The 20,417-nt window shown below is 39.0% G+C and overlaps 1 protein-coding gene across 1 annotated transcript in view; it reads right to left on the reverse strand.

Annotated features, from left to right (window-relative positions):
• Positions 1 to 20,417, reverse strand: part of LOC143360759 (uncharacterized) — a 167,341-nt gene that overhangs the window by 127,531 nt on the left and 19,393 nt on the right. The window contains exon 2 of the mRNA XM_076799874.1: positions 4,493 to 4,852. Coding sequence (XP_076655989.1) covers positions 4,493 to 4,625 — 133 coding nt within the window. The 5' untranslated portion in view covers positions 4,626 to 4,852. The remainder of the gene's footprint in view (positions 1 to 4,492; positions 4,853 to 20,417) is intronic.

Raw genomic sequence — 20,417 nt, forward strand, 5'->3', positions numbered from 1 at the left:
GTGCGACGCAATAGTTTTCAATCAAATATCACGCGTTTTTATTGGTATCGTGTATAAGAGCGCGCGAGTGTAAACAAACAAGGTTTCGATTGCACCGTGCACTCGATAACAATGCACCGACACACACGCGGAACGATTACCACCGAAACCGTAGCACAATTTTAGCGCTTCTCAATTTTTCACAAGCGTGTTTCCCATCGGACCGAGCAATTAAGCGGAATTTCAATTTTCAGCTTCGAAATTATCGAGAGAACGGTCTCGTGTTCCCTTAAAACGGGCGAAAGAGTTGTTCAAATAAAAGCCTCGTTATTGTGACGGATACTCTGTTATCGTTTCTAATCGCGCATCATCCTGCGGAATAAAATATTGTTGTATAAAACGCCTGAAATTATTTTTTAATCGGCGATACATGTTGCCTTCCACTCTCTCTGCGTGCATTTTTCAAGGCAATAGTAGACTATTATCAGTAGTAGTTACTGTCAATAGTAGACAATTTATGATATTAAAAAGTTTTATCATTGTTTCACAGTTTTCTACACTTGTTCGGCTGTATTTCAGAATAATATATTGTAATTTTCATGCAAATTTATTATTATTCCAATTATTGCCGGATTCCAGCCACAGATCACATTTCACGGCTGCCATATTTCAATAATTGGTGAATCCTATTTAAATTTAAATGAACCTTGGTAGTAGAGATTTTGCGAAATATTTGAAACTGTCTTTTATAAGTAGGCTGCGGGTTTTATGCATTTATGACAAGAATGAGTAGGTGTGATTCAAAACGGTGAAAACATTAAAGGAGTTTAACAACGTCGATATACCATTTTGAACATATAAAAATTACTAATGGCAAAATAAATTTTTACTTAGCTCCTGTAGGTTGCAATTAATCTATAAAAATTTTACTTTGCATGATCCGTAGTCTACCTACAAACAATTTTTGACGTTGAACATTGCCTAGCATACGTGCCATTGCAATCAATATTTTTAAAATCCCCTACTCTCTAGCTATTAATATAAAAATTGAGAAAAACTTTGGTTTTTCGTGCCAAATCTTTTATTTGACAACAGTTCCTTTACTGAAGGATATCTAGCGCCGCCATTTTTAATTGAACAAAATTTCTCCCGTACGGGGCATGTGCAATAAAGAGCTCTAAATGAATCTTTAATTATTTCCTTCCCTCTCTCCCAGAAAAATTAGTTTCCCTTTAACGCTAGAACCACCGGACGAGTCAAAATGACTTGTTCCTAATTGTTTCCTTCAGAAATATTGAAATTATAAATATGTTTCCACGTGGAAATTGTTTAATAAACTTCTCTATCGAAGTAGATATTTAAACGAAATTGGTACGAAATCTGAACAAATGGAATTTTGGTGTTATCACAAGGCAACGTATGCCAGTTGTATTTAGTTCACTTGGTTGTTCTAGTGTTAACCCTTTGCACTCGGCGCTATTTTCATTCTAAAACTAAATATTTCTTCCGTCCTACAATATTTTGATTTTATTCATACGAAACTGATCCGATTTCCACATATAATATTTAAATGTTTAGTACTCTATTCAATACAAATTTTGTGATGTAACAAACATTTTGTAATATTTTTCGTAATTTCTTTGAAATAATGCCACAACGATTTCTAGTGGTGCTTCAGAGTCACCACTCGAGTGCTGAGGGTTAATAAATAAAAGTCGAGAATAGAAACGCGTTTCGGATAACAGTGAAAGGGAATCGAGGCTCGGGGATTACCGGTGCAACAGAATTCCCGAAATTAATTAACTCCGGTTTTCGGGGGTTTCCGGGATAATCTGTCGAACTCCCGTTATCAATCGGACCCGCAGCTACGCGAGAAAACGATGCGATGCAACTTGAAACCGCGATACAATCTAACTTTAAGTGAGACATAAGCGCGAGCACTCCCTCCCGGAGTGATATCATTACGAAACAGCAACGAGAGCGCGCCAGGATTTACTACTAGATTCCCCTAATTCCGAATTACATGCAACCGACCCCCAAGCAAACTTTGATAGACAGAACCGGGCCGAGCGCTATCGATTCTGACAGAGAGTTCTCCTTTTAACCCTTTCGTTTCGAAACGGTCTTCCGCGAATTCAGCATGACGCGTCTCTAATGTAGTTTACTCGTTAGTGGGATTTTTGGTCGATTAGATTTAACGGGGTTTTAATGAAATCGAATTCTAGTGGCAGGTTTCATTGTAACTGGAATCGACGTGTAATTTTTGGGGCTGGCTATAGTCAATTTTATTAGGGATATTAACTCTCAATGGTTATTCAGGGCTGTGTTATAACTAGACAGTAAAATTGTATGCGTTTATGGCAAAAATTAAATTGGATGTAATTTTAAGCACTGGAAAGATTAAAGGTATTTCAGAATATCGACGCATTTCTTACAACTTGATACAATTAACAAAGAGAGAAATAAATTACTGTTTGGTTCCTATGTCTTGCAATTAATGCAAGCGATTTTTATCTAATACTAATATAGTACTAGTAATACTAATATACAGGGTGTCCCACGTAACACTTTTCACGACTTTTCCAGTACTTGCTGATTTTTCAAATATTTTCAACAAATGTTGATCAGTTTTAGATTGGCTATATATTGTAATAAAAAAAGTTCGAAAAACATTTTTTTTTTGTAGTACTGTCAAGGTCACCATTTTTTTAAATAGCACTTTGTATTCTTGACTGAAAAGTATTATAGCCCGTATCAAGACGCATTGAACGACCTAGTATACCATGACCTTCGGATGACCTTGAAGGCAAAGAAATAAAAATTTCAACAAGAAATGACAGTCTGCTTGAATGGATAATAATAACTTGTGTATGATATTAATTGTGCTTCGCATGCTGTACGAATTCGCTGCTTTAAATGTTCCTTATTTTGCATTGGAACAGCCTAAACTATTGACTGTAAATGACCCGATAAAAAAATATCAAGTGGTGACAAATCAGGGGATCGTGGTGGTCAAGCTAGAGTTATTATCGCCCATTCGATTGTAATTTTTTGTTGCAATTTTCATTTCTTTGCCTTCAAGGTCATCCGAAGGTCACGGAATGCTAAGTAATCGCGAATTTGCCGATCCTATCGAAAGAATTCTTATCGGCAGCAAATTCGCGTTCGAGCGGCCGCACAGTGGGCCAAAAGCGCCAAAACGTGGCCAAAATAGGAAGGAGTACTTCAAAAAACAAAATGGCGGATTCAATATGGCGGATGCGTAACCAAAAAAATTATTGAACTTTCTTTAAAATTGGTATTCCCATATTTTTCGGGCCGGCGAAGATGAATCTGATGTCAAAATTGTAAAAAACAAAATGGCGGATTCAATATGGCGGATGCGTAACCAAAAAAATTATTGGACTTTCTTAAAAATTGGTATTCCCATATTTTTCGGGCCGGCGAGTATGAATCTGATGTCAAAATTGTAAAAAACAAAATGGCGGATTCAATATGGCGGATGCGTTACCAAAAAAATTATTGGACTTTCCTGAAAATTGGTATTCCCATATTTTTCGGGCCGGCGAATATGAATCTGATGTCAAAATTATAAAAAAAAAACAAAATGGTGGATTCAATATCGCGGATGCGTAAAAAATGATTCGACTTTCTTGAAAATTAGTATTCCCATATTTTTCGGGCCGGCGAATATGAATCCGATGTCAAAATTACAAAAAACAAAAATAAAATTTTTTTTAAACAATAAAAAAATTATTATTAAAAAAGAAATTGTTGTATCAGAAAACTCTATAAGTGGAACCATACAATGCTTATTTAACAAATTATATTATAACTTCTAAATTTCTCGAGAAAACATGCTGGTAACTAGTACCATGACTACCTCTGCGTCACAAAAATGGATCGCATTACGAAAGGGGCAGTTTTGCGCAGCTACTTTTTCAAAATAATGTTAAATAATAGTGTCTACTACAAGACTCGACAAGAATCTCCGTGGAATATTGTGGAATATACAACTTTTAGTATACATTTGTAAAATCTGTGCACTAAGTTTTATCGTTCACTTCATACATTCCAAACATTAATTAATATAAATCCAATGTTATTATTATGTATAGTATTTACTTCCAGGAACAGCATCCATCGTACACGCACAAAAAAATTCAATTTCCGTAAAATTGTAAGCTTGACACCTTTTTTTTTCACAACGTAGTTCACTGCACGAAAACTGCGAGACGACTGTACGGGATATTTATACTCCCACCATTTAGCAAGTATAGGTAGTAAGACCTTTTTACCTTCGGCTTCTTATACAGTCGTTACCTGAGAATCCAATACGGCAAGAGCCATACCCCTAACGTGAAATTCATTTTTTGCATTTTGCCCACGTTTTGGCGCTTTTGGCCCACTGTGGGCCGGAAAGATCAGTTTCACCGGAAGTGAAGGAGAAGAGGAGGACGAAGAGACGAAACAAGACAAAGTGAAGAAGAGCAGAAAGAAGACAGGTACTCACCGACCAATCCGAGGAAAAACGTGAGGGAGTAGACGACGAGGACCGGTGCCAGTTCCGCCCAGTTGAAGTGGCTAAACGACTCGTTGATGTCGTAGTCGGGGAAATCGTCCGTCGCATTAGTCTCGTTCGACATGATTGCGATTAGCTTCTCAACGGTGACGCTTCGCAGGTTGGGACGCCAGTTGACGAACGTTCACGAGCACGTTGTCCATCGTGCGGCTTCCCTCCGGTCGCCTAACTGCACCGCAATCTGCAAACCCGAACGAACAGAGTCCCTCGAGGTGCCCGCAGCCTCGTCGAGAAACCTTTTCGATCCTCCGTCACTGATCGCTCGCATCCTCTTCTTACGCACGCCTAATCCTGCCACAGAAAACATTTTCAAAGTACATTCGTCCGTTTTACTTTCCTTCGTTTTTATTTTATTTTTATTTTCCTTCGTGCGATTTTTCACTGGCTTCGATTCTCGTTCCAAACATTCCATTTCGTTCATTTTTTGGCGTGAAAAATTCATTTAGATTTTTGCATGGGACACTAGGAGATTGTTAGCGGGAATGTTCATTTGACTGCGGAGGTTTATGCTATTTTCAATTTTTGTAGGCAATTTTTAGGAGAGCGGAAACAAAATCTAATTTTCTGTGGTACATACATAGTGGCCTTTGCAGATCCGAAATAAATAAAAATCGTACTAAATTCTGTGGAATTTTATATTATAAAATTTTTTGACAATTTTCAGAAGCCATAAATGCATAAAGATCCGTAAGATAAAGTGGCTACAAACAAAATCTAATTCTCAGTGGTAGTAGCCATTGCAGATCCGAAATAAGTAAAAATCGTACTGAATTCTGTGGAATTTCATGTTATTTTTTGCAAATTTTCAGAAGCCATAAATGCATAAAGATCCGTAAGATAAAGTGGCTACAAATAAAATCTAATTTCTAGTGGTAGTAGCCTTCGCAAATCTGGAATAAGTAAAAATCGTACTAAATTCTGTGGAATTTTATATTATAAAATTTTTTGAAAATTTTCAGAAGCCATAAACGCATAAAGATTCATAAGATAAAGTGGATACAAACAAAATCTAATTCTCAGTGGCAGTGACCTTTGCAGATCCGAAATGAATAAAAATCCTACTAAATTCTGTGGAATTTTATGGTATTTTTTGAAAATTTTCAGAGACCATAAATGCATGATTAGTATTACTGTTATTGACTCCACGGCTGTTTGTTGCTATAGATTTGTTAACCCTTTGGTCGTGCTGCGCTCAAGCTTCACACTTTAAAATAATTTTTTTTTTAAATAATTCACGATGAAATTCTTATCGCGGAGGAAGTGAGAATTGTTCATAATAAGAAAGCATCGACGCGTTTGTGAATACTGTAGAAAAATTACCAACAACAAACGGGCACAGTTGCCCAGAAATCCACAATTATTAAATCAACAGAACTCCGAAACCAATAATGGAATTTGATGAAGACTGCGCGACAACAAACGGAGAGCCCACGGTTCCTATCTTGAAAGACAATGCAGCTGTCTCTCCCCGAAGTTTTCCGGAAACAATAGCGATCTCACATAGTCGAAACACGCAATGTATGTCGGATCGCTCGCAGTGCTCTCAGCGCCGAGAACTAATAAGCTCGAAATACGACTTCCCATGAACCAGAGTAATGCAACGGCGCGAAACTTCGACTCGCTCGTCATTAACTTCTCGAATTAATTATCTTGATCGTGTTAGGCAAACAAATGTTCCCGGTGATAGGAACTCGGAATGCGAAACGACTCGATGAAAACCGAGGATTCGAGAATGATCAGTGGACTGCGGATCTTTATAACATGCTCATGAAACGCAATAGATAATTCATATTATTATATAAACCAACAAAAAAATGTTCACTTTAATCTTCCTATAAACAGGCGAAAAAATTCTCTCCAACTTCAGCTTTTAGAAAACAGATCCCAGTGTTTTCTCGATATATGTCAACAACGCGGGTCTAGGCCGCGACATATATCGTCTAGGACATACTATGCCCTGCTCCACGCTGAACGTTGTACACGTATTATGTTTACAATGCTCAGTGTCCGAGGCCTCTAGGTAATGGGGATAGTTCTGCGACTTTTATCAGCCAGGTATCTGCGACATATGTCGAGACAAGGCTGTATTTCAGATTCACTGAAACGGTTAGAAGGAAAAATTAATTTTTATATTATTTGAGTGTCTGGCAATTGACTGAGAAAATGTTGATTTTGCATAAACATCCGCGGTACAGTGATCAGGCTCGAGTTCGCGTCCCAGACGATCCGTATTAATTTGCCGGGGCTCGACAAAGTACACGAAGCTTTTAATGAACCCTGCCACCCCCGCAGGCTTTCCGTCTTCCGACACAATACGCGAATTTCAATGTATGCGAGTCACATCCGGTACCGAAGCCATGCGCCGCTGGCGGAATCTGCAATTCGCCCGGGACCGTTAGAAGCGAGGCTCCCGATGTCGGCTCAGTCGACAAATTCATTAAGAACCACGCATTTAGCCCGTCCCGTAATCATCCGAAATAATGGCCGACAAACGACGCTGATAGCGCCGCGAAATTCCGATCGAACGGGCCTACCTGCGCCGAACCGATAACGCTCAGCTTACGTACGAATTATGCTGGTGCACCAGCTTGGGAAATATTAATTTTTCCCATTATCATACAGAGTGGAGCTTCGAGAAGGTGTTCCATCGAACCAGGCTCAAAAATTGTTAAAATTGACGAAGTCGTAGACGTTCGATGGGAAAGCTGCTGAGATTGTGATACGTCATCGCCGAATTTGCATCTCTAGAAATTCCGTACAATTTGTGCGAATTTTATTTTTTTTTTTTTTTTCTATCTACTGTCGATCCAAAATTGGAACACTATATTTTAGATAAAAAAATAGTACAATAATAAATTTGGACTCGTTTCGAAAATACAGTGAATTCTCGACTTATGTCAACAACACAGCGCGGACAAGTCGGCACATCTCACTACATTTTTATTTGACGATGCACGAAAATTTCCTTTGGCCGAACTGCATATTAGCAGGAAACTCATATTATTATTCATTTGAAAATCATTTAACAATTTTTTTTATGCATTAAAATAATTTTTTTTTCAACTTATTAATTTTATTGTTAAATTTAATTTTTTGTGACTAATTACCATTACATATGCATTAGTAAGCAAATTTAGATTTTTGTAAAAAAATTTGGCCATGGAGGCACTCTCTAAAGTGGCAAAAATCGAAAAATATTATATTAACTGTAAATGAGTGTGCAATAATAATTCTGTGTAATGGAAAGTGCTTACCAAGGAATATGCATTCTTTATACATTTAATGGAGTAGATTTATTTTTTGTACAAATTTTCAACGGTGGTTTTATTTCTTAATTGCATATAAAACCTCAAATTAACATAAAACAAAAACGGCAAAATATATCCTGAGATTCATGCATATTCGGATACATTACTTATTATAGTTTAAGAATTTCATAGTTTTGTCTGCGACTTTTTGCGACTCTCAATTTTATAAACTTTTTAAGAAGTGTCCATACCTTTCCTTTAGGATCTATCGTGGAAAATTTGTTATTCTCTTTTTAAATGTATTAGTTATATTGTTAAATTTCATTTTCTGTGAATAATTAACAATAAGTATACATTTTTAAACAAATTTGGTTGTGAAAAATTTTGCCATTTGTTCGCCACAGTTACAGTGGGGAATTTACTGGGAAAGTTCAATATTCGTGTATATCACGATATGAAATACATTTCTTTTGCAAAACATGCCTATTAGGATGGAAATTGTTAATAATAATCATATAATAATCATTTTTATGCATAATACAATTTTGCAATAATTATATATCAATCATTTTTATGTATTCTTAATTTGTTTTTAATATATGTTTTATAACTATTGAAAAAGTAATAAGAATGTAAGGATAGATCGAGATGTGCAAGATCACGAGAGTCAATGATTTTGGGTCGCAATCAAAGTACTGAGAATGACTCGGATAGCGAATAGCGTTTTGTGAAGTTTATTCATTTTATTCACTAGTATTATAATTTGTTTAAGTTTATTATTGTTAATTTTACATATGGTTCATTTATTATTAATTTTGTTCTAAACTTGTTAGTTTTTAAAATTAAATTTGTTAATTTTTAATAATAAATTTTTTTTTCTAAAAATTATTTTTTTTTTTGAAATTATTAACTATATTGGTAAATATAATTGTCTGTAAAAAATTTCCTCTATATATACATTAATAACCAAACTACGAGAAGTCCAGGAGCGGTAGTGGGGATAATTCCGCGACGTTTATCATCCAGACCTTGGCGACATATAGAGAGAAATCACTGTAGTACAATAATAAAGTTGGACTGTACTTTCGCAGGCCATTGTTAATTGTTTGTCAAGGTTATTTCTGCACTTTCAATTTTCTATTTAAAATCACGCTTTTATTAACTCGCATTCTTGTCTGTCTGTCTGTTCGGTAGAAATTTTGCAATTGATGTTAAACTAACTTCCCGATGAGCTAGAGACTTGAAACTTAAAAAATCAGACAATAATTATTTAAATAAAAAAAAGTTTTTAATATACCAAATTTTCAGGACTATCTGTGCGAGGTTAGGAATCTGTATGAAGCTGGGAAAAATTATTTTATACTTTTCAGCCCGTCTTAAAAACGTGGTATAATAAAATTTTTCTTTTTATTTAAATAATTATTATTCTTTTCCGAACTCCTGTTTGTATTTCCCATGAAGCATCTTCTGCAGCTTGACGAAACCGCTGAGCTGAGATGCAACCAAAATACGTCCACAAGAAAAGGAGAATGCTCTGACCGGTTTTCTGTTAAGTATTCAATTTCAGATAGCAGTTCCCGGGAGAAATTATGCGAGCACAGGTGTGCACGCGTGTAATCCGTTCGTTTGATCTTGGAACTTCGTTCGTTGGTCGGTTAACCACGATTCAGAGGCCTCGCCCCCGAAACGGAGGAATCGAAGGGAATCGAAAGGGTGGCTTACCCTTCTCGCGCTTCTCGTTTCAGTTTTAATCGGTCCCAGATAATTACTGTCAGATTTGTGGCCGCGGTAACGAACTCTCGCCGAGCTTTCCGGAAATAATTGGCCGGAAAATTCGGAGCGTTAGAAAATTGATCACCGGCTCCGAAAATTCGCCGTCAGTTTCGCAATGGGGTTCTCGTGTTGCTATCTTTATCCACGGGACACCCACGCAACACTCTTTCTCCCTTATCATTCTCCCGGGAACGCAAAGCTAGATCCATAGTAATCAATGGGAGACCGATTCGTTTCGGTAAATAACGTTGGTCACCGATTGCGCTGATAGTGGACTTTCCTCTAAGAATACTCGGCGGCAAGCATAAATCATAATACTGCGAGTATTTCTGCAAAATAAACATCTCCCGCATCAATCGCGAAAAATAGAAGTCGCATAAGAGGTTCCATTTTTCGCAGTTCATTGACACTAGGTTTACGGAGCACTAAAAGTGACTATTTTACATTACTTTATAAAAATAACATGAATGTAGCTATCGAAATTTGCAGCCACTTTTTTTAAATGATATATACCCAAAGGAATCAATTTGTTAAATAATTCCTCGTGGACGCATCTTTACAATCTCAATATTCGTAAATTAAAAATATTAGAATCCGTCATTTTCACGGGTCCCGTAAATCTAGTGTTAATCATTTTAATAAAGCACGTCGACGCTCCTAAATTCGCTTTAAATTTTTAGCGGGACCCATAAGTAATCAATTATTTTGAAATCTAAAACAAACTTTGGGTTTCACCTATTACTTATGGGTACCTCTAATACGTTTTCTCATTTTTGTCATAAGCGCATAAAATCCGCAGTCTAATAATTAAACATGAAGAATTTCGACGGCTCGTTCGACTCCCATTAAAATTATAGAATAATCAAATATGGGGCTGGTAAAATCGTTGGAAATGTAATTGCGGTTTATTAAAAGTTTCGCACGATAATTTCCGGTGCCAGAAAATGATTCTAACGTAGTTCTCGCTTTCGCAGGAACCTCCGTTAATTTTTCGAATCTTTTCACGAACAATCAAGTCGATAGGGATAATGACAGATATGAATATAAACGACAAGTTAACTCGAAGAAGAAAGGAGCGGAACAACGAAATTGCATCTGGACGAATCCGAGAAAAAAAAGGAGCCACGCTTGGGAATCGAAGTTAATAAAGAACGGGGTTATGACGAAGACAACGCGACGTCTCCTAATGATTTTATTAAATTTCGGGACGCGAAGTCCGGAAAAATCCTTGACAATAGGATCTCGTTGTCATTTTTCGCGTCTCGCATTGTTTCAGTCCGAGAGGGAAGAAAATCACGGGAATCCTCGCTGATATCGCGACAGCGAGAACGTTTCGCGAAATAAATCGCACAATCTCGCTCTCGGCGTTGCTGCTCCCTCAGGACTGTCTCTATCGCACAATAGATCTCTAATTAACTGAGTAAATACGGCCAATCGACTCCGATAGTGACTTCGACTATTTCTGCCGCGAAAGAAAATACTAAGTGATAGGTTGAGGAGTAGGAAAAATCTGCTAAAAAATTTTATGATAAATCAGCAAACGAATACGTTGTTGACTCATTGGAATTAGAATTAGAAAATAATTAAATACGTGAAACGAAAAACGGGAAATCGACAATACTCGTTCCACCCTTTCCTAGAATTTCTATTACAATAACAATTAATTTGCGAAGCCCGGTCAGAGAACGCTGTGATCGACGTACGGCCAACGACTTGGATAAATCAAACGAACATCAAAAGCCGGATCACCTTCAAGGAAATTAACAAACCGTGTTTAATCTCGCAGAAGGAGGCCCAATTCGCCAAGATTGATTTAGAAGAGCACAGCTAGAGTGGCCTGCAATAAATTCCTGAGCCTATAAAACCCAAAATACGAGCAGTTCAAAGTGTCGACCAAGAATTCCGAGTGGAATGATCGGATTCGAAATCTTTAAAAAGAAAATCCGACGTTGGCAGTGCCCCAACTCCTCGCGGAATCGAAAACCGAGTTTGTAGAATAACAAGGTTAAATCAGAGGCCGGTGTTTACGACGAAGAGGACCGGTTATAAAATACGTACGCGAAGATCCTTATTGATACGTCCGTATAATTATGGAAGGTAATCCCCCCGTTGGCCGACCTGCGGCGCCCAATAATTTCGTCTCGTCGTCGAGGAGGGTCAGAGGATCGGCCATATATTACGGGAACTCGTCGAGCGGATTTCAATAAATCCTGCTCTCCGCCAAGGGTTCGGCAATAGAGAGGAGAGAGAGAGAGAGAGAGAGAGAGAGAGAGAGAGAGAGAGAAAGAGTATTTCTGTTCGGTTTTTCGCCGCAACGTCCTGGAAGGAACCTTCGCTCGAAATGGGGCAGAAAAAGCTCGCGGTTCTCTGCAGTCGCGAGAGTTGCGTATCAATCCCGCGTCGCTTTTCTGCTTATTCCGACGGTGATTGCGGCACCCGTGATCTTCCACCCATGAATCGTTGAGACAGCCCCTTGGAGAAAACCGAGACCGTTGTCCTCCGTCCTCTCGCATTCGCGGATTTCCAAGCCGGTAAATTGTGCGATTCTTGTCAGGAGAAAAATCCTTGTCTCATGAAAAAGATGAGTTGGCGCAATTTAAGATGATGAAGACGTTAAAAGAACTCGGGAATGTCAACCTTATATTATTCTCAAGTTATTAAGATCACTAAAAAAAAAAAGATAGAAGCTTCTCTGTGGCTGCTGACGAAGTTTAAATCACTGATTCTGTACACACATTAGACAAAAATAATGGGCTAATCAAGACTCCGTCGCGATAAGGTAGAGCGACCACGTTACCGACAAAAATAGGCGAAAAATGGTTTCATGCGGCTTAACCTTTTGTTCTTATATGAGAATATTTATCACTGGGAAAGGGCTCATTCGAAAGAGGAAGGTTCAATCTAGAGTCCAGTAGCTTTCCTAACAATTTCAAAAAAGCCGAGCCTAGACTCCGTAGATTCGCGATAAGGTAGAGTGACTACGTTACCGACAAAAATAGGCGAAAAATGGTTTCACGCGCCTCTACTTTTCGTCCTTGTGTGAGAATATTTATCGCCGGGAAAGGGCTCGTTCGAAAGAGGAAGGTTCAATCTAGCGCGCGCTGGTCACGAGCTAACGAGATTATGCGCATATATGGTGATATAAGCGTTAGAAGTAGGCCAAAAATTGACGATGCGCGTGTCGTGGAATCCAAGCATTTTTATGCCGTTGGATGAGTTTTCTGGATGAAATCGAGAGCAGCGCGAGCTAGAAAATATCTCCGGCTACAAATTGAACTATAGAAGTTGGGCAGCTTAGAAATTGGGGGCTCAGAAATTTGGGGCCCTAAATATTTGAAGTTCCAGAAATTTGGGAGCTTAGAAGTTTGGGGTCTTAAAAATTGGGAGCTTAGAAATTTGGGGTCCTAGAAATTCGGGAGCTTAGAAATTTGGGAGCTTAGAAATTTGGGATCCTAGAAATTGAGGAGCTCAGAAATTTGGGGTCCTAGAAATTGGAGACCTTAGAAATTCGGGGTCCTAGAAATTCGGAAGCTTAGAAATTTGGGAGCTTAGAAATTTGGGGTCCTAGAAATTCGCGGTCCTAGAACTTCGGGGTCCTAGAAATTCGGAAGCTTAGAAATTTGGGAGCTTAGAAATTTGGGGTCCTAGAAATCGGGGAGCTTATAAATTTGGAAGCTTAGGAATTGGGGAGCTCGGAAATTTGGGGTCCTAGAAATTGGGGACCTTAGAAATTCGGGGTCCTAGAAATTCGGGGTCCTAGAAATTCGGGAGCTTAGAAATTTGGGAGCTTAGAAATTTGGGGTCCTAGAAATCGGGGAGCTTAGAAATGTGGAAGCTTAAAAATTGGGGGGCTCAGATATTTGAATGCTTAGAAATTGGGGGGCTCAGAAATTTGGGGCCCTACACATTTGAAGTTCTAGAAATTTGGGAGCTTAGAAGTTTGGGGTCCTAGAAATTGGGGAGCTGAGAAATTTGGCGTCCTACAAAATTGGGGACCTTAGATATTTGGAAGCTTAGGAATTGGGGGTCCTAGAAATTCGGGGTCCTAGAAATTCGGGGTCCTAGAAATTCGGGAGCTTAGAAATTTGGGGTCCTAGAAATCGGGGAGCTTAGAAATGTGGAAGCTTAAAAATTGGGGGGCTCAGATATTTGAATGCTTAGAAATTGGGGGGCTCAGAAATTTGGGGCCCTACACATTTGAAGTTCTAGAAATTTGGGAGCTTAGAAGTTTGGGGTCCTAGAAATTGGAGAGCTGAGAAATTTGGGGTCCTACAAAATTGGGGACCTTAGAAATTTGGAAGCTTAGGAATTGGGGGTCCTAGAAATTCGGGGTCCTAGAAATTCGGGAGCTTAGAAATTTGGGGTCCTAGAAATCGGGGAGCTTAGAAATGTGGAAGCTTAAAAATTGGGGGGCTCAGATATTTGAAAGCTTAGAAATTGGGGGGCTCAGAAATTTGGGGCCCTACACATTTGAAGTTCTAGAAATTTGGGAGCTTAGAAGTTTGGGGTCCTAGAAATTGGGGAGCTGAGAAATTTGGGGTCCTACAAAATTGGGGACCTTAGAAATTTGGAAGCTTAGGAATTGGGGAGCTCGGAAATTTGGGGTCCTAGAAATTGGGAAGCTCAGAAATTTGGGGTCCTAGAAATTGGGGAGCTTAGAAATATGGGGTCCTAGAAATTGGGGAGTTCAGAAATTTGGGGTCCTAGAAATTGGGGAGCTTAGAAATTGGGGAGCTTAGAAATTTGGGGTCCTAGAAATCGGGGAGCTTAAATGAGTTTTCTGGATGAAATCGAGAGCAGCGCGCGCCAGAAAATATCTCCGGCTACGAATTGAGCTATACTTTGTCTTGATTCTCTGCGAAATAAAGCCAAAAACTTGTACCGCTTTTCTGGCGTCAGAATTCATAATATCGATAATACAGAGCAAAAAATGTGAAAAATTTAGTCACAGACTTGGGAACCGTCGGATCAAGACCAATACGGATCTCAAGTCATTGGCTGAAGGCTGTGAATGGAAATTCTGCATCAGTTACCGATCTGCTAGCTCTACAAAAGTCACGTGACTACCCTTGGCTCTTAAAAATAAAACCCACCCCTATGTCCATCTTTTTTCCGGGAGCGAGTGATATTCGCCGCAGCGACCGCAATGGTGGTCGATTATTTTTTAAGGCCGGGAACCACATCGATCCGGGAACAACGTGGCTGTTAATATCGTTTCCCGCCGGATATTGGAGTGGAACCGCAAAAAGTGACGGCCGAGCCCCGTCGAGGCACCGAGAATTAATCCGCGTTTCGACTCGGTGTTTTCGACAGCTCGATTTGTCAGTTTTGCGAGCCATCGAAACAGGGAACAACGTCGTTGCGCCTCGAAGCCGGGAGCCAATATATTACACGGAACCGCAGAGCGCACGCTTCATAGTTAATATTCAACGGGACGCGATGGCATGATGCGCGTCGTTCCCGCAACGACAATGCGCTAGTTTCCCGTGGATCCTCGGACGAGCTACGTTCTATGCGCGGTGATCGATGTATTGATTCCCGAACCGCCGAAGATCATTACTCTGGATGGAAACGGGAAACCGGACGACGCGTTTGCCATTCGAGCAAACTCGTTAAGATTATGCCATCGGACGCCGGATATATTGAGACAGAGGTTTTATTACAGAGATTCATTAACAGGCAACCCCTCTCTCTCTCTCTCTCTCTCTCTCTCTCTCTCTCTCTCTCTCTCTCCCTCCGTGCCCCGGAAATAGAAAGCTCGACCGAGCTCCTGCAAAGGAAACGATACTCCTCGCAGTCCACAAAGCGACGGATTATTTCACTTGGCTGTGCGTCCGACCTCGATCGCGGATCACTACACTAAAACTCGCTATGATCGATCGGGACACTCGAACCAATTAGAGAACGATCGCTGATCAATCGTCCTATCGATTCAACGAGCTGCGAGAACGATAGGAGGCAAAGATGAATTATTTGATGAAGAAAGATCCTTCTGTTGAGACTAATATTTCTCATGCTGCTGTGGGCGTTATGGCAGCTTCGCATTCAATGGCTTCCCCCGGTGGAACAGCGAGGAAAGGAATAATTTAACTCGGTAGAATTTCATTGAGTAGTATGAATAAAACCATGCAGCTCGGAGTACGTTTGTGAACTGACGAATGAAAAGTACGATCGAACGATAATTATTGCATTTCAATATGAAACTGGAAGTGTGTGAATTTAGCAAGGCACTGTCGATCGTTTTAATATAAGCTGGCAGAAAAATGGAGGGAGCCAAACAATTTTTAATTCTTTTTATTAAACGATTCTAATTGATTCGGTCCGCCGAGCGGCAAGCACAATCAGAGATAAAGGAAGATTGTTCGAAGCGAAGAAGAAGATCCCTCTGTTGAGACAAATATTTCTGTAAGCTTGATCCAATTTCTGCTATTGTGGGCATTATGGTAGCTTTGGATTCAACGGCTTTCTGCTGGAGCAATGAGAAAAGGAATGGCTCCAGGGTATGGAGAAAAATGACGGGTTTATTCTTCGCGAGATTCATTCTGTCTTCGATCATTGTACAGGGAGTAGATCAGATAGTTGTATAGATTTTTGTAATACCCTGAACAATTTGTACGTCAATTTTGTTGGACCAAGAGAAACGAAGATTGACCCTGTAATTCTTTTCCTGTAATTCTTTTAACGTAGAAATTGAAAATTACGACAGAGTACATCATGTTACAATATTCCGAACAATTCACGGATCTTTTGTTCCACGCTAAACCTACCGACCCTCAAAAGTAACCGACACACGTTGTCCTATAAAAATGACGAGATTAAATTTATTTTTATTACATTACTAAATATATCTATTTAATCTTTCCCACGAAAGCATCCTTATAATTTCCGTAATTGTGAAATAAAAAATCGGGAAAATCTGGAGTGTCAAGTAAGTAAAACCAGATTGAATTCTGTCTTCTCGAATAATTATTTCAAAGTAAAATTAAACTAAACTAACAGAAAAAATTAAACTGAATTAACAGCAAAAATTAAACTGAATTAACAGAAAAAATTAAACTGAATTAACAGAAAAAATTAAACTGAATTAACAGAAAAGATTAAACTGAAATTTTCTAATATTCTGATTTTAGAATACTGATGCTTGATTTTCAGTTGAATCAAACAAATGAACATTGATTTATTCTCGGGTTGAAAATTGAAAAACTGAACAGGAGAATTAAATAAAGAAAAAAATGTTTAACAAAAGTTGACGCAGCCCTGGTTAAAAGTGGAAAAAACATGAGAAGGTCAACCGGGGGAAACTAACTGGAAAATGTTTGGGGACGATAAAACGATAAAACCTGGTTCATTGTGTATTCCATGGTGGAACAATGGCGCAGCATTTTCGCATTCAGAAGCGGCAGGAAGCCGAAAGTTAACCCTTTGCACTCTGAAGCACCAGTAAAAATTATTGTGGCATTATTTCAAAGAAATTACGAGAAATATTACAAAATATTTGTTACATCACAAAATTTGTATTTAACAGATCACTAAACATTTAAATATTATATGTGGAGATCGGATCGGTTTCGTATGAATAAAATGAAAATATTCTAAGACGGAAGAAAAATTTAGTTTTCGAATGAATATAGCGCCGAGTGCAAAGGGTTAAACGGGTTTTCAATTAGCGAACCCGGCGAAATTTACAAGACCGTCGGTCTCGGTAGAAATCTCGATCGGCAAATGATCCGACTCCGCGACGCAATAATTTTGCGATCCTAATTGCTCCGCGCGAATCTCGTTCAAGTAGTTATGCAACGGTTCGCGGCCGCCGAATCGATAATTACTATACGACGTCGGAGAGCACGTACCATACATACTCCCGGAGCTCTACAGGTAGCGCAGCCATTTTCGATCTAATGTATTTTTCTTGTTCCCCGTCGAGTATACTCCGACTCGAATCCTCGAACGAATGAGTCTCGACGACTACGTGAATATGCTTCCTATGATAATGCGCAGCTACCGTACCGATGGAATATTTATGTTTGTTCACGGATCATTGTAACAATACCCTTCAATTATTCCCGCTCGGATTCCAGGAAACGATTCGCTTGTTTTTGACTGATTAACAAAATTATATCAATGCGATCCAGGCAATTCTGAAATCGATGCTCCACTTTTGAGAAGCTCGGAATTTGAAAGCTGATGATCCAGATTTTGCGCATTCCTGGTACAAATTGGTACAGTGAATTCTCGATAAATTCGGGGGACCCATAAGCAATCAATTATTTTGAAATCTAAAAAAAAAACTTTGTAGTAAATTCAAGTTTTTATGGATGGAAAATTGTAAAAGAATGTGTGTTTCAACGGTACAGAACTAAAGGGAAAACAAATTCGTTGCAAATAATTGATTACTTATGGGTACGCCTAATATTAGAAAATAAGAGAGATTAACACTAGAACTACCGGACCAGTCAAAATGACTGGTGCCTAATTTTTGCTTTTACAATTACTAAAATTGTAAAAATTTTTTAATGAACCTCTTCGTTGAAGCACATGTTACGATAAAAGAGTCCGATACTGAATTCCACGGTCCAGAAAAATTGTTTAGAGTTCTGTACGGACGAGCACGGTCGCTTAGGTTAGGCAGCCGGAGTTAGGTGACGGAAGATTTTCGCCGTCGGACAGAGCAAGTAAGCAGACGCGGCACGGTCGCGTTAACAAGTCGCGAAACAAAAGCGAGTAACGCGAGCTTGATTCGTCGCGGACGTTTAACGGTTTTTTCTGCGACGACAGAGTGGTCACGATGGCACGATCTAAATTTAGCATCGGCAACGTGGCTAACGAGATTCGTCTTTTGCGAACAAATGGCCTTTCCAACTTGTAGAGCAAGGGACGCCTCACTTGTCGCTCGCCTAATTGTACGTCGCAGATTTTCAACCTGCTCGACGTTCCTCTGCTCCTTATCGGAACACAATGTTCTACTAACTCCATTACCGATCTGTCTATCTCCTTCTCTCTCTCTTTCTCTCTCTCTCTCTCTTTTGTTTCTCTTTTCCGCGCGGCTCGAAATCCGTCAGATTCTAATATGATTTATGGCTCGTCTTTCTAATTATGGAATTTATGGGTGCCACGTGCGACGAGTGCGAGTTAGACGCACCTGATATGCGTACCTGGTGCACGTAACAATAACAATTACGAAGATGAATGGGTAAAACATGAAGCACCAGATTTCGTTTATACCAAAAATAAATTACTACTGTTATTACTCGATTAGATGCATTTATGACAAAAATGGGTAACCACAATTTAAAGCAGTGGACATGTTAAAAAGATTTGAGGATATCAGCGTATTGGTTTCAATTTAACGAAATAATTGAACGAAGAGATTTATTTCCTGCATCTTGCAATGTATGCAAACAATTTTTATTTTGCATAAAGATCCGCAGTCTAGTTATTACTATTTACAAGTGAAACACGAAATAGAAGAAACACGAGATGAATTGAATGGTGTGCATTATTCAGAAAATTATTGGGAGAAGTCAATTTTTGTGTGACTCCATTTTCTTGTAATCGATGCAATTTTTATACGTGAAAATTTACTCACGCGTTCTCCAACCATTTTGGTTAGCCATTTTTGGAACGATGGAGAATTGCCCACAGTTTATATTAACAGAATAAAATGAAGAAATCACCACAGAAGATGTGATTACAAAATTGTCTTGTCTCGTCGAAGGATATTAAGAAAAAGGTTAAAATTGTTCATAACTAATTGTTGTAACATAATTGTTACACGCTTGTTGAGAATGTTCAATTTGCTGAGCGGACTGGTTAATGGACAAGTGCGTGCTTCCTGGAGATCTGCAGGGAACACGATTCGAAATTGTCATTCGCGAAATACGCTAACGATTCCGGCCCCGTTGATAATGAGAATCGTAATCATCGGTTTCTCTCAATAATCTCGATTTACTTTCCGCCGCGTGCCATTCATCGATTCTCCGGCTCCCGTTTATTAACAGTTGCAGGAGAGCTTCCATGCCACTCGACTCGGAAGAATGGGGCGAAGAGTCGCCTGTTAATTGGAATTGCATATTCATGCCGGTTTATTGCAGTTCCCCACAAAGAAACGCAGTTTGTCTTTTATTTACGAAACGTTTTCTCGTTCGGGCCATCGGACGAGGAAAGAATTTATACTTTTTCCGATCTCTTCTCGAGAAATTCTTGCCCTTCTGAAGACCTTTTACGAGCGCTCGTAAATGTTTTAACATTCTCCTTGATGATAAGAATCTCGAACCTGTTCGGGGCTGTTCCGAGTCTTCGATCCGAGCGGGCCAGATTATTTTTATTGCACCCACTAAAATTAATGAAACTGGAGCATTGATTTTCAAGCCCCCTTATTCTTGGATACCGATATTTACCAGTGATTCCGAGATTACTATTTGGTTTCGGGTGAATTAGGCTCTACGGTCATCAAGAAACATTGTCGTGTTAGCTGTCAGTTTCTTTTTGTTACACTGTTCCAAAATTGTTAACAGGCATCGATTTTCTAAACTTCTTTACTGAGTACACCGACTTAATTTTATTAGTCACTTAAAAACGAGTCGTTTCTTCCGATCAATTAGGCTCAGTAGTTGTCAAGGAAATTACCGCGATAGTCATCAGCTTATTCATGTCACACTGTTCCATGATTATTCACAGTGAAGCATTGATATTCATGCATCTTCAATGAGTACATCGATTTAATATGACCCGTCATTTAAAAACAGATCAAAATACATGGTTGCATTTAAAAAAAAACGACGATGACCTTGAAATATTGGAATATAGGACCTCGGGAAAAAAACTACTCCGTCATA

The sequence above is a fragment of the Halictus rubicundus genome, chromosome 1 (assembly GCF_050948215.1).
Source record: "Halictus rubicundus isolate RS-2024b chromosome 1, iyHalRubi1_principal, whole genome shotgun sequence".
Lineage (NCBI taxonomy): Eukaryota > Metazoa > Arthropoda > Insecta > Hymenoptera > Halictidae > Halictus > Halictus rubicundus.